This window comes from Ranitomeya imitator, chromosome 1 (genome assembly GCF_032444005.1).
Source record: "Ranitomeya imitator isolate aRanImi1 chromosome 1, aRanImi1.pri, whole genome shotgun sequence".
Lineage (NCBI taxonomy): Eukaryota > Metazoa > Chordata > Amphibia > Anura > Dendrobatidae > Ranitomeya > Ranitomeya imitator.
In genome coordinates this window covers 337,306,663-337,319,734 of record NC_091282.1, presented here as the reverse complement: position 1 = coordinate 337,319,734, position 13,072 = coordinate 337,306,663, and the positions used below count along the sequence as shown (strand labels likewise).

Genomic DNA, 13,072 nt, shown 5'->3' with positions numbered 1-13,072 from the left:
ATAAAAGTAAATCAAACCCCCCTTCATCACCCCCTTAGTTAGGGAAAAATAAAAAAAAATGTATTTATTTCCATTTTCCGGTTAGGGTTAGGGTTAGGGCTAGGGTTAGGGCTAGGGTTAGGGCTAGGGTTAGGGTTAGGGCTAGGGTTAGGGCTAGGGTTAGGGCTAGGGTTAGGGCTAGGGTTAGGGCTAGGGTTAGGGTTAGGGCTAGGGTTAGGGCTAGGGTTAGGGTTGGGGCTAAAGTTAGGGTTAGGGTTTAGATTACATTTACAGTTGGGAATAGGGTTGGGATTAGGGTTAGAGGTGTGGTTAGGGTTACCGTTGGAATTAGGGTTAGGGGTGTGTTTAGATTAGGGTTTCAGTTATAATTGGGGGGTTTCCACTGTTTCGGCACATCAGGGGCTCTCCAAACACGACATGGCGTCCGATCTCAATTCCAGCCAATTCTGCGTTGAAAAAGTAAAACAGTGCTCCTTCCCTTCCGAGCTCTCCTGTGTGCCCAAACAGGGGTTTACCCCAACATATGGGGTATCAGCGTACTCAGGACAAATTGGACAACAACTTTTGTGGACCAATTTCTCCTGTTACCCTTGGGAAAATACAAAACTGGGGGCTAAAAAATAATTTTTGTGGGAAAACAAAAAGATTTTTTATTTTCACGGCTCTGCGTTATAAACTGTAGTGAAACACTTGGGGGTTCAAAGTTCTCACAACACATCTAGATAAGTTCATTGAGGGGTCTAGTTTCCAATATGGGGTCACTTGTGGGGGGTTTCTACTGTTTAGGTACATTAGGGGCTCTGCAAACGCAATGTGACGCCTGCAGACCAATCCATCTAAGTCTGCATTCCAAATGATGCTCCTTCCCTTCCGAGCCCTCCCATGCGCCCAAACGGTGGTTCCCCCCCACATATCGGGTATCAGCGTACTCAGGACAAATTGGACAACAACATTTAGGGTCCAATTTCTCCTGCTAACCTTGGAAAAATACAAAACTGGGGGCTAAAATATAATTTTTGTGGAAAAAAAAATATTTTTTATTTGCACGGCTCTGCGTTATAAACTGTAGTGAAATACTTGGGGGTTCAAAGCTCTCACAACACATCAAGATGAGTTCCTTAGGGGGTCTACTTTCCAAAATGGTGTCACTTGTGGGGGGTTTCTACTGTTTAGGTACATTAGGGGCTCTGCAAACGCAATGTGACGCCTGCAAACCATTCCATCTAAGTCTGCATTCCAAATGGCGCTCCTTCCCTTCCGAACCCTCCCATGCGCCCAAACGGTGGTTCCCCCCCCACATATGGGGTATCAGCGTACTCAGGACAAATTGGACAACAACTTTTGGGGTCCAATTTCTCCTGTTACCCTAGGGAAAATACAAAACTGGGGGCTAAAAAATAATTTTTGTGGGAAAAAAATTTTGTTTTATTTTTATGGCTCTGCATTATAAACTTCTGTGAAGCCCTTGGTGGGTCAAAGTGCTCACCACACCTCTAGATAAGTTCCTTAGGGGGTCTACTTTCCAAAATGGTGTCACTTGTGGGGGGTTTCAATGTTTAGGCACATCAGTGGCTCTCCAAACGCAACATGGCGTCCCATCTCAATTCCTGTCAATTTTGCATTGAAAAGTCAAACGGCGCTCCTTCCCTTCCGAGCTCTCCCATGCGCCCAAACAGTGGTTTACTGCCACATATGGGGTATCAGCGTACTCGGGACAAATTGGACAACAACTTTTGAGGTCCAATTTCTTCTCTTACCCTTGGAAAAATAAAAAATTGGGGGCAAAAATATAATTTTTGTGAAAAAATATGATTTTTTATTTTTACGGTTCTGCATTATAAACTTCTGTGAAGCACTTGGTGGGTCAAAGTGCTCACCACACATCCAGATAAGTTCCTTAGGGGGTCTACTTTCCAAAATGGTGTCACTTGTGGGGGGTTTCAATGTTTAGGCACATCAGTGGCTCTCCAAACGCAACATGGCGTCCCATCTCAATTCCTGTCAATTTTGCATTGAAAAGTCAAATAGCGCTCCTTCCCTTCCGAGCTCTCCCATGCGCCCAAACAGTGGTTTACTGCCACATATGGGGTATCAGCGTACTCAGGACAAATTGGACAACAACTTTTTGGGTCCAATTTCTCCTGTTACCCTTGGTAAAATAAAACAAATTGGAGCTGAAGTACATTTTTTGTGTAAAAAAGTTAAATGTTCATTTTTATTTAAACATTCCAAAAATTCCTATTAAACACCTGAAGGGTTAATAAACTTCTTGAATGTGGTTTTGAGCACCTTGAGGGGTGCAGTTTTTAGAATGGTGTCACACTTGGGCATTTTCTATCATATAGACCCCTCAAAATGACTTCAAATGAGACGTGGTCCCTAAAAAAAAATGGTGTTGTAAAAATGAGAAATTGCTGGTCAACTTTTAACCCTTATAACTCCCTAACAAAAAAAAAAATTGGTTCCAAAATTATGCTGATGTAAAGGAGACATGTGGGAAATGTTACTTATTAAGTATTTTGTGTGACATATCTCTGTGATTTAATTGCATAAAAATTCAAAGTTTGAAAATTGCGAAATTTTCAAAATTTTCGCCAAATTTCCATTTTTTTCACAAATAAACGCAGGTACTATCAAAGAAATTTTACCACTATCATGAAGTACAATATGTCACGAGAAAACAATGTCAGAATCACCAGGATCCGTTGAAGCGTTTCGGAGTTATAACCTCATAAAGGGACAGTGGTCAGAATTGTAAAAATTGGCCTGGTCATTAACGTGCAAACCACCCTTGGGGGTAAAGGGGTTAAAGGAGTTGTGCGGCCACAGAAAAATGTTTAAAAGCATGTAACATATCTACTTGCGTAATAGCAACCTTAACAAGCCCTTGTTGCTCCCTTTCTGACTTTTCTTGGGTCCCTTGCTGGTTTCTGTACTTGTGACCACAGCAGCCTATCACTGACCCATCTATACAGCCTGCAGTGATTGGCTTCACGTGTCTAGATGGAGTTTTCTGCAGTCACGTATGTAGCACACAACATAAGCCACGCTGTAGCACTTTAAAGCTTTATATTACCTGTATGAATCTGACAAATGCCCTTATAGGCCCCTTTCTCACATCCGATTGGTTAGTACCATATTCTATATATCTGCTTTTCACAGATGGAACATGTTCCCGTTGGTTTAGGTTTACTAGTTCACATATCTTTTTTTTTTTATGAGAACAGTGTGGTTACTAATACTGATTCTTTTGGAACTACAGGACCAACTTTGTGGTAGAGATCCAACACTTACCGATGAACTGATGACTATTCTTAACGAACTGACTCAGCTGAGTAAGACTGAGCACTCAAAGGTTGCACTGAGGGCTCGGCAGGTAAGAATTGGTCTAGATGTAAAACTCATATAAAGTCTAGTTTCCTGCTCATCAGTAAAAGCAACATTCAGTGTGTATATTTAATGAGTAACTTTTACTTTATATCTTATTACTTTAGTCATTATGTGAGTCCTGCCTCAATGCTCTGTTCATGTTCCTTTAATAAGCTTCTTTCAACTGCAAGATCCATACACTGTATTCAAGCAATCTGTGGGCCTAAACTTGTTGTTTGAATGTAGTGATTTATAGAGATATTCAGATTGAGCTGAGCAGCAAATGAGCTTCTAAAGGAGCCTGAAGTGGGTGTTGAAAGCATTGTGTTTGGGAGAGAAGGAAGTAAAATCAGGAATAAAAAGTATGTTACATCAAATCATAACCCTGCAAAGAATATAGAGAGCTATATAATATATGCGGTGTGTGTGTATATAGAGAGACATATAATATATGCGGTTTGTGTGTGTATAAAAATGTTCATTTACTCTCTAAATCTGGTGTAATAATTCTAAATGGATCATGTAGATAGGTATTTGAGCTGCCTGAGGTGTCTGGCAGCGGCATATTTCCTTCTCTCAGTTGAAACAAGTGTGTATTAGGTAGTCTGCAATCAGCTATTTATTGCACCACTCCATTGTTATTTTTTTATCTTAGCACTGGAGTGGTGCTACTATTCTGTTCCTGAGCCTAGTATTATACCAACCGCTGTCTTCAGCTGTTCCCAGCACCGCTCTGGTTCCGATCCACCATCTTGTGATCACAACTTCTGACTGACCAGAAGTCAGAGCTAACTGTCACAAGCCCTCAATGTAAGTCTATGAGGACCTCGTTCTGGCCTCATTATGGCTCTCATAAACTTACATTGTGAAATGACCTTCGGCTCGCCCGGGAGACACTGGAGCGATCCGGCAGGTCACAAACTGCAGAAGACTACTGGAGTGTCACTGATAACCGAAGAAGGCAGACGCTTGTAAGTATATTACTAAGGGCAGGGAAGTTACATTGGTGCCACTACTCCCCTGCTGAAATAAAAACTGCTGAAATCTTTCAGTGTGCTAAATAAAAAAAAAAGCAAATTTGCTTTTATGGCTGTCGCTGCTCCTTTGCTTCCAGGGCTGAGGCGATCTCATGATTATTTCATATGAGCACTGCAGCCTGTCGTTGGCTGTTGATGGCCTGCTCCCTTCACATTTCCATCAGACTGCAACTAACCAGCTTCATTTCTCATGCTCCCCTCCAATGCTGCAGAGGCAAATCTTCCTCTGCTAGCTGCATTGGAGACCTCGTAGTTTGACCCAGCAGCACAACCATGCCGCCGGCTTGATCTGTAATGTTTCAGGAGCGCACCACCCTTCTGCATGCAGGAGGGCCCGTTAGCTGGAAGTGACTGCAAAATTGACCTTGAGAAAAAAACTTTAATATCTGACATATTAGGAATCATAACTAAGTCTATAAACTTGCCATTTGATACCTAGCAGTTTTACAGAATTGTGTTATTGTTTTGGTCAAAAAAAAAAGTTTTAAATATTTTCAAAAAGTATTCAATATGTCACTTCCACTAGGTTTTGATTGCCTCTCACCTTCCTTCTTATGAACTGAGGCATAATCAAGTGGAATCAATTTTCCTGTCTGCCATAGATCTATATGGACATCAATTCTGCCCCGAAAATTTGAAGGTCAGTGAAACTTAATGTCATGGTTTTCTAAATAAATAATACATTGATGGCTTTCCTTGGTGGCTAGAGAAGACTTTAAAAGTTTTGTATTAATGACCTGTATATAAAATGAGGTGTAAAACAATATTACAGACCTGTGGTTAATGAGGAACCTTACCAATACTTTGTTATGGACTTTGTTGTTTGTTTTTCCAGAAACTGATCATATCCGAGACCTCAATCTTTGATGTGCTACCAAATTTTTTCTACCATGTTAACCAGGTGGTTCGCATGGCTGCGCTGGAGGTAAAGATTTACTTATTTGCTGTTTGTGACCTGTAAATATGGGCTCCCAACATGAAGCTTATGTTGTGCTCTACCCTACATAATGAGGGATGGCCATTTCTCTGTAGACATCTGTCTCCTCTCCCCTATTCTTTGGGTAAAACTAGTATAAGTTGCTGTTGGAATGAAGTGGGGTGTTTCTGTAATCTGACAGTAATCTGTTATTGCAGGTGTATGTGAGGAGGGGGTATATTGCCTATGAATTAAACAGCTTGCAGCACCATCAACTCCTGGATGGCACATGTGTGGTGGAATTTCAATTTATGCTGCCGTCTTCTCATCCAAACAGGTATTGTAATTGATGTACTCAACAGTACCTATGGTCCATGACTGTGACATGCATGTATGTTGAAGCATGGTTTTCTGCCTGTAGTGTCATGCCTTTTAACTCGGCCAACATTTTTGCACATTGCTTGAAATGTGTGATTCTTTTCAGGGAAGCTTTTCTTTGCAATTTGTATATTTGTAGCAGTAAAGCAGACTATTAAGGCCCCTCAATCGTGGTATGAGTAGTGCAGAATCACTTCTCGGCTGTGTGTGAAGGCATTTTTGAGATAGTTATACATTAATGGAGTTTTATCAAGCTCCTAAGTTATTCCCTGTCAACAAAATAGGAGATACCTTACTAATTGCTAGGATTCCAATTAGTGAGACCTCGGTGATCGTAAGGACAAGACTCTGTAGAGCTCCATCTGAATGGAGCGGTGGTTGAGTATGCGCACTTGAGCATTTATTCTCAATGGGACTGCTGGAGATCGCCAAGCACTGTACTCAACGATTTTTGGCACTTCCATAGACATTAATTGGAGAGCCTTTTTTCTTTACAGCACTTAGTGTATCAAATCATTTTATATTTTGATACATTGGACTTTTGTGGATGTGGCAATATCATATGTTTATTTTCTTAATTTCAATGATTTGTATTAGGGGAAAAAGAGGTGGGGGGTGATTCAGACTTTTATGTTTTTAGTATTTTTGAACATCTTTAAAAGCTTTCTTTCTCTATCGCCTCATTGGGGGACACAGGAAACCATGGGTGTATGCTGCTGCCACTAGGAGGCTGACACTATGCAAATAAAAAAAGTTAGCTCCTCCTCTGCAGTATACACCCCACCGACTGGAAGTAGGATATCCAGTTTAGCTTAGTGTCAGTAGGAGGTGGACACGGGTCTTTCATTAGACCCTTATCTACCTCAATGTGCGTCGTTTCTTTTCAGGTTTTCCGGAAGGGATACAGGGTGAACAGTCACACCTGTAGTCCCACATTATGGACTATGAGTACGGCGTGTACTGCCACCCCGTATCCTCATAGATCCCTCTCCAGGACCAAGATCCTAGCACACAAGCGTGCTCAGAAGTCCGGTCCTGGCTCCGTCCCCCACCCACTCGCCTTCCAGAGCCTGTCGGTCGGAGGAGACGAGGACGTCCACCAGCTCCAAGGACGTCTAATATCTTCCATGTTTTTTTAAGGTTAGTACGACTGCGTGGGATGTTAGGTGAGTATTGGTGCTCCGAGTCTTGGATTCCCTACCTCCCCTGCTACTTTGTGCGGTGCCTTACTGGCAGCCGCACTACTATTTCTGCGGCCGCACTACTATTCCTGCGGCCGCACCTTTTCTGCACTGGGGCTATTAGGGACAAGAAATCGGGGCCTATCTTTTTGCGCCGCGGCTCTGATGTCCCCACGGCCGCGATCACTCTGCCTTCTGCGGCGCGGCCCCCCTACTGGCAGCCGCGCTGAAATTCCACAGCGGTCGTACCTTTTAGGTGACCCGCGGTCCTTCCCAGCGGCCGCGGTAGTCTCCTGCGGCCGCCGGCTTTTAATATAGGTCCCGGCTCTTCCCGGGGCCTACTTCCGGCACCGGCGCCTCTTTGCATGCGGCAGCTGCCGCGCCTGTCAGCAGGACGCCCGCACCTTTTCCTTTACGCCCGCGCACACCTTTCAGCGGTCACCGGCTTCTAATTTAGGCCCCGGCTTCTCCCGGGGCCTACTTCCGGTGCCGCGCTCCGCCCCCTTCCTTTTTCATCGGGCGGGCTTTTCTCCCGCCCGACCATCTTCGGCAAGCCTTGCCCACCGGCGCCATCTTGGTGCTCCCCTACAGGCGGTTTAGTACCCATTCCTGTTCAGAGCGGCTAGCTCCGCCCACTACTCCCAGCCGCACCATTCGGCCTGGGATCGCCGCTATCTTGTTGGGAACCGTTCTCCCCCGGAACTGATGGCTATTCGCGCCCCCCCCCTCTTCCGATCTGTGTGCTTGCCACCAGCGTGCATCTGCAATGGCCGGGTTCCCCGCCTCCATCTTCATACTGGTGCCCTGGACCTGTGTCCTGATGCCTGTCACAGTTACAACCTTGGAGCAGACTACAGGACACTACAACTGCTGTGAGTAGCGCTGCTTAGCAGTTTGGCCCTCCTCTCTGCATCTCTCCTGTTCCCCTAACCTTCTGGCATTCCTTAGTAGGTATGCTTATCATGCCTAATCCTATAAGAAAGTGTTCTCGTCGTCCTTTCATGCAAGCCGGTCAACCGTGCAGCCACTGGCGTAATGCAGTCACTGGTGTGTTACGTATTAGTACTCTAAAGCCGTGCAGTCGATGGTGTATCACTACTCTAGACCCGTGCAGTCACTGGCGCAATACGTAGTAGTACTCTAGACCCGTGCAGTCACCGGCATAATGCGTAATAGTACTCTGGAGCCGCGCAATCACTGGCAAAGTAGCACTCTAGAGCCGTACAGTCACTGGCGTAGTAGCAAGAGCCGTGCAGTCACCGGTGTAATAAGTGCCCTAGAGCCGTGCAGTTTCCAGCGGGGTATGGCAGTATGCCCCACGCTGCCGTCATCTGGGCCACTGTCCGCCCCTCACCTTCCACGGGGAGATGGACCATTATAAGACCTGCCATATGACGTTCACTTCGTAGAAGGTTTCAGTTGCATGTTTCTCAGAGTTCTACGTTTTCACACTGCTGTTGTGATTTCTGCTATTGCAGACCTGTGCCCTGATTTTCAGCGGTGCTCGGCTATTTCTCTACACACAGCGATGCTAGAGCCCTGGCATATCAAATGTTTCCATATCTCCTGCTCTCAGGCACCCGCCCTCCATCTCCCTGCAGCCCCCTCCGGATGCAACCATTACAGTGCTCTAAGCAGAGAGGGGAGCTGCTCCTACTCACTTCACGACTGCAGTGTTCAGACCTGACTTCCAGCCGGTTAAGAGTCTGTATTTCCCAGCAACGTCTGCTGTGGCTCAGTGGATAAAGAATCTGACCACAGATCGCAGGCGCAAAGGTTTGAACTCAGGTGCACAACAGAGAGTAGAGTTTAGGCTCCCTGTTGACAAGCCTACTGTCCTACCTTCAGGAGAATGAGCACGGCAGGACATACTTCAAGACAGACTCCGTGGTGCGGCTTACTACACGGAAGCTGTTATTCTGCCTAATGCCGTCAGGTATCACGACCTAGACCGCAACACAGAATCAACTCTCTCCTATACCCTTCTCCAGGGCTCTCTCCAGGCTGATTAGTCACAGGACACCGAGAGCCGATCGCAGCAGTACTCTATCTGCCATAGTTGCAGGATATCGGGTGCCGAATGCAGCAGTACTCTATCTGCCATAGTCGAAGGATACTGAGCCAATCACAGCAGTACTCTATCCGCCTTAGTCGCATGATACCAAGAGCTGATCGCAGCAGTACTCTATCTGCCATAGTTGCAGGATACCAAGAGCCGATTGCAGCAGTACTCTATCCGACACCCAGTTTTCACACGCACCACCTTCCAGGTACAGTACGTTATTTGAAACTGTCGTATCTTCAGCGGATCAGTCATGTCTTGGATTGACCACCGCAGGGGTACCGGCGTTCTGTACTATATTCAGGTAAGTCAGGTGCACTCCCCTATTCCTCCTGTCGATTGCAGCAGCACTGTCTGCTATCCAGGCTTTAGATATCATCTTCCAGACACATTAAGTCAATACCTGCCATCGTTCCAGTGGTTTAGACGTGCCCGAGATCGATTGCTGCACTGGTCCTGCTCTTTTGCTCCAGAGTCAGGTATGTCAGAAACGCCCTCTATCACTCTCCTAAGGTTCTTTTGCAGCATCTGCCTAGGCTACCCTTTAATCACCACTCAGAGAGAGGTGCCCGGTATTTATCACTTCTCGTTGACTGCCGCAGCAGTTACAACCGCATTCAGGTGAGTCAGAGCCGCAACTTTTACCGTGTATTTCACGGTCAATAACGTCTGTGGTCTATTAACAGCTAAACAGAACATCTAGCACGTACCACAAGGCGGATCTCAGTGCCACAGGGTGGACCTCAGTGGCAGCATAAGTGGCCAGTCCACTTTCAGGTAGGTCGAACTCGCCGGTGTCAGGTACCAACTGGTTGCAGTTTTCCTTCAGCCACGCACTGGGCCTCAATTGCGGGTTGCTCCCCAGGAGCCTCTCCACTCTGTTTGGTTATTCGGTCCTACCACTAACTATCCAGTAGGTAAGTTTACAGTGCTGTCCTAGATTTATCTGCACGATCCAGTGAGTTACTCCATCTTATATGATTTACAGTATTATACGTCTGGCTGTCTCTTACGAAGTCAGAGCCATATAATACCTTGACTCATGATTGTTCACGGCACTATTCTAGGGGCCTTTGAACTACCTCTATACAGAGCTTCCTATTTATGCATCAGTTCTTACCTCTTCTTTCTTACAGACACTGGATTCAACCTCGAGCAGCGCCGGGATTTTATTTCCGACTGTGGCAGGAACAGGTTCTCCCACCTCGGATAGGAATTGGATCTTACACTGTGCAAGCATCGTCCAGTGTACAGGGCTGCTCCACGCCTGGATCCAATGATGGGTTTTTGGGATAATACGTTCCTTCCTTCAGCAGGATTCGTATCCCTTTCATTGTTATCCTCGTTTGTGTGGTGTCTGATACTTAGGTAAGTAGATCCACACACTACAATCCTCTCCCATTCCAGAGGGTCCGGGACGGATAGGGTCACTCAGGTCGTCATAGGTACGGATCTTCCTTTTGGCAGTCAAGTTTTTTTCCGGGGCCTATGTACTCCTTCATAGGGCCAACTCCCCATGGAATTGACATACTCCAGTTTTTCATGGACTCTTCTCCCTTGACTGCTCATGTCCGATTGTGCTTATCAATGCCCATCTTGTCATGCTTTCTAGCAGGCTCCCAGTACCCTACTCTCAAGCTTTTCCTTGTCATTTCAATTTAATGGTCTTTTTTGGGTTTTTCTCTTAAAATCCTTAGTCCAGCCGTTCCAAAGAGGGAAGCTTCTCGGTTTTCCTATATTCCCTCTCCCCTGAACTTACTATGCGCTGGACCCCTTCTCCGTCTCTGGACCCTCCGGTTTTCCAGCTTTTCCAGTCCTCCTCTCCCACAGAGAGCATCCCTCAAGGATACCAACGACGAACTAATAGTCCACGGCAAAGTCGGCCATTGAAGTGTCCGCCGCTACATTGTGCCCTGCCTTTGTCTCCACCTAGACAGCAAGGTTTATAGACGCATGGGCTAATCCTGCAGGAAGTGCATGGTATCCGTCCCCGCGGATGCCACCGCAGGTGCTACTTGGACATTCAGCAATATGGTGCCCTTCCGAAGGACCACTTGCTTATGGCGTGACAGGACTTATCCTCTAGGAAGTCCCTGGCAGCTTGCCTTCCGAGGGTTTCCGTCAGTTTGTCTCCAACGTGAACCAATTATTAAGGAGGTCCTCGGAGGGACAGAGTTCTCCTGGGACCGCGTGTGCTTGCCTTTATTTCATGAAAGCCTTCATCCAGGTCCTCCCTTTCTTCAGACATCGGACACTCCTGCATTTTTGCGAGGGGTGGGTCCATTTTAATTTTATACCTTCCTTTCAGGCTCCCAACCACTTCCAGAGTCTGTGGCAGCAGTTTTGTACATTCTGTGGATCACAGGTTCAGTGCTCTGCTCTTACCTTGCCGAGGTTCTCCATGGTTCTGTTCATCATTCTTGATTCCCTTCCCTTTGTCCTGCTCGGACTCGTCCTTTGTAGCGTTTTCTCATCACGCTACCGGGTCTATCCAGCTAAGGCCCCCTTTTCAGTATAAGGGCTCGGCGTAGAGAGGCCCTCCGGCCTCCTAATCAACGTATGCCCGCAAAATCCGGTCAGCAATGTTTAGATTTGCCAGGTCAGAGCAGTGCTCCTCCTTCCAGGTTTAAGGCGCACTCTACCCGGGCAGTGGGCGTCTCCCGGCGGTGCACATATAAGGCCTCTGCCTTGCACCTCTACAGACCGACGTTCGGTCCTCCACATGTTCGCGAAACTTCGATGCCTAGCTTAAGCGTATGCCGGCTTAGGTAGGAAGACCTTGCAGGCGACGGTGGTGAGTTCCTCTGACCTAGATTGGAGTTGACTGCTGTTCCCGCCCCAGGGACTGCTTTGGGACGTCCCATGGTTTCCTGTGTCCCCCAATGAGGCGATAGAGAAAACAGGATTTTTGGTTGCTTACCGTAAAATCTTTTTCTCTGAGCCTTCATTGGGGGACACAGCACCCTCCCAAGTTGAACAGCTTTGTTTATTGTTATACTGTTAACGTTTGAGTTCTTTGAACACTCTTTGAGCGTTTGAAACTGTTAATCTGTGGAGCGCTGCGGAGTTTGTTGGCGCTATATAAATAAAGATTATTATTATTATTATATTGTTCTTTCTCGTTGCTTCTCCTACTGCTTTCTCACTAACTGAATATCCTACTTCCAGTCGGTGGGGTGTATACTGCAGAGGAGGAGCTAACTTTTTTTATTTGCATAGTGTCAGCCTCCTAGTGGCAGCAGCATACACCCATGGTTTCCTGTGTCCCCCAATGAAGGCTCAGAGAAAAAGATTTTACGGTAAGCAACCAAAAATCCTGTTTTTTTTTGTTTATTTTTCACTTATTCTTTCAGTCCACCCAGTATATTTGAACCTGCAATCATTTGATTGCTTGCTCTAAACACTGCAATACTTTAAAGGGGGGGGACCATTTCATAATTGCTCCAGTGCCCATGAAAAAAATAGAAACACTTGATGCTTCCTCCCCAAATCGGCACTGTTCCTACCATGTTGGTGCTGCGATTTCCACTGTGTCACGTAATTACTGGAGTCAATCAGCGGCCTCGTGATATAACAATGACATGTCACCACCAGGAATCACAATGTAAAGTTTAGAAAAAAAACATATAGTAATATTCTAAATTAGAAGTAGCTTAAAAAAACAGCTTAAATCTGTCTGTAAGTTGGATAACTTTAATTCAAACAGTTTTTTTAAACTAACACAAGGAAAGAAATAAAATGAAGATAAAGTGTAATTTATCAAATGTTGTTTATCCAAAAGTGGAATTTTCTTCCTATTTACATAAAAATGATAATCACCAGCCAAGAGAGCTAGTAACAGTATGGAAGTTACAGGGGTTGCCCATGAAGATGAAATATCTCCTGTCCACAGCTTATGAAATAACTAATAGTTCAAGGGGTTTCCAACCGCTGGGACTGCAGATTGGCAGAACAGTGCATTTTATCTCCATTTAGAGTGGAGCGATTGTGTGCATGCCTGACCGCAGCTCTAAGAAAAAAAGGCCACAGCTACTCATAACCGCGCCCCAATGCCATTATGTCTGGCCTTTTTTGTCTAATAGCTTTGGATTTTAAGTTTTTCTTAGTGAATTACCTCTATGGGACTGCT

At 45.6% G+C, this 13,072-nt stretch overlaps 1 protein-coding gene across 3 annotated transcripts in view; it reads left to right on the top strand.

The window, feature by feature from the left end:
* Positions 1-13,072, top strand: part of ACACB (acetyl-CoA carboxylase beta) — a 295,391-nt gene that overhangs the window by 179,752 nt on the left and 102,567 nt on the right. For all 3 annotated transcript variants that reach the window (XM_069759519.1, XM_069759501.1, XM_069759510.1), the window contains exons 25-28: positions 3,263-3,376; positions 4,933-5,046; positions 5,242-5,331; positions 5,541-5,659. In XM_069759519.1, the coding sequence (XP_069615620.1) occupies positions 3,263-3,376; positions 4,933-5,046; positions 5,242-5,331; positions 5,541-5,659 (437 nt within the window). The remainder of the gene's footprint in view (positions 1-3,262; positions 3,377-4,932; positions 5,047-5,241; positions 5,332-5,540; positions 5,660-13,072) is intronic.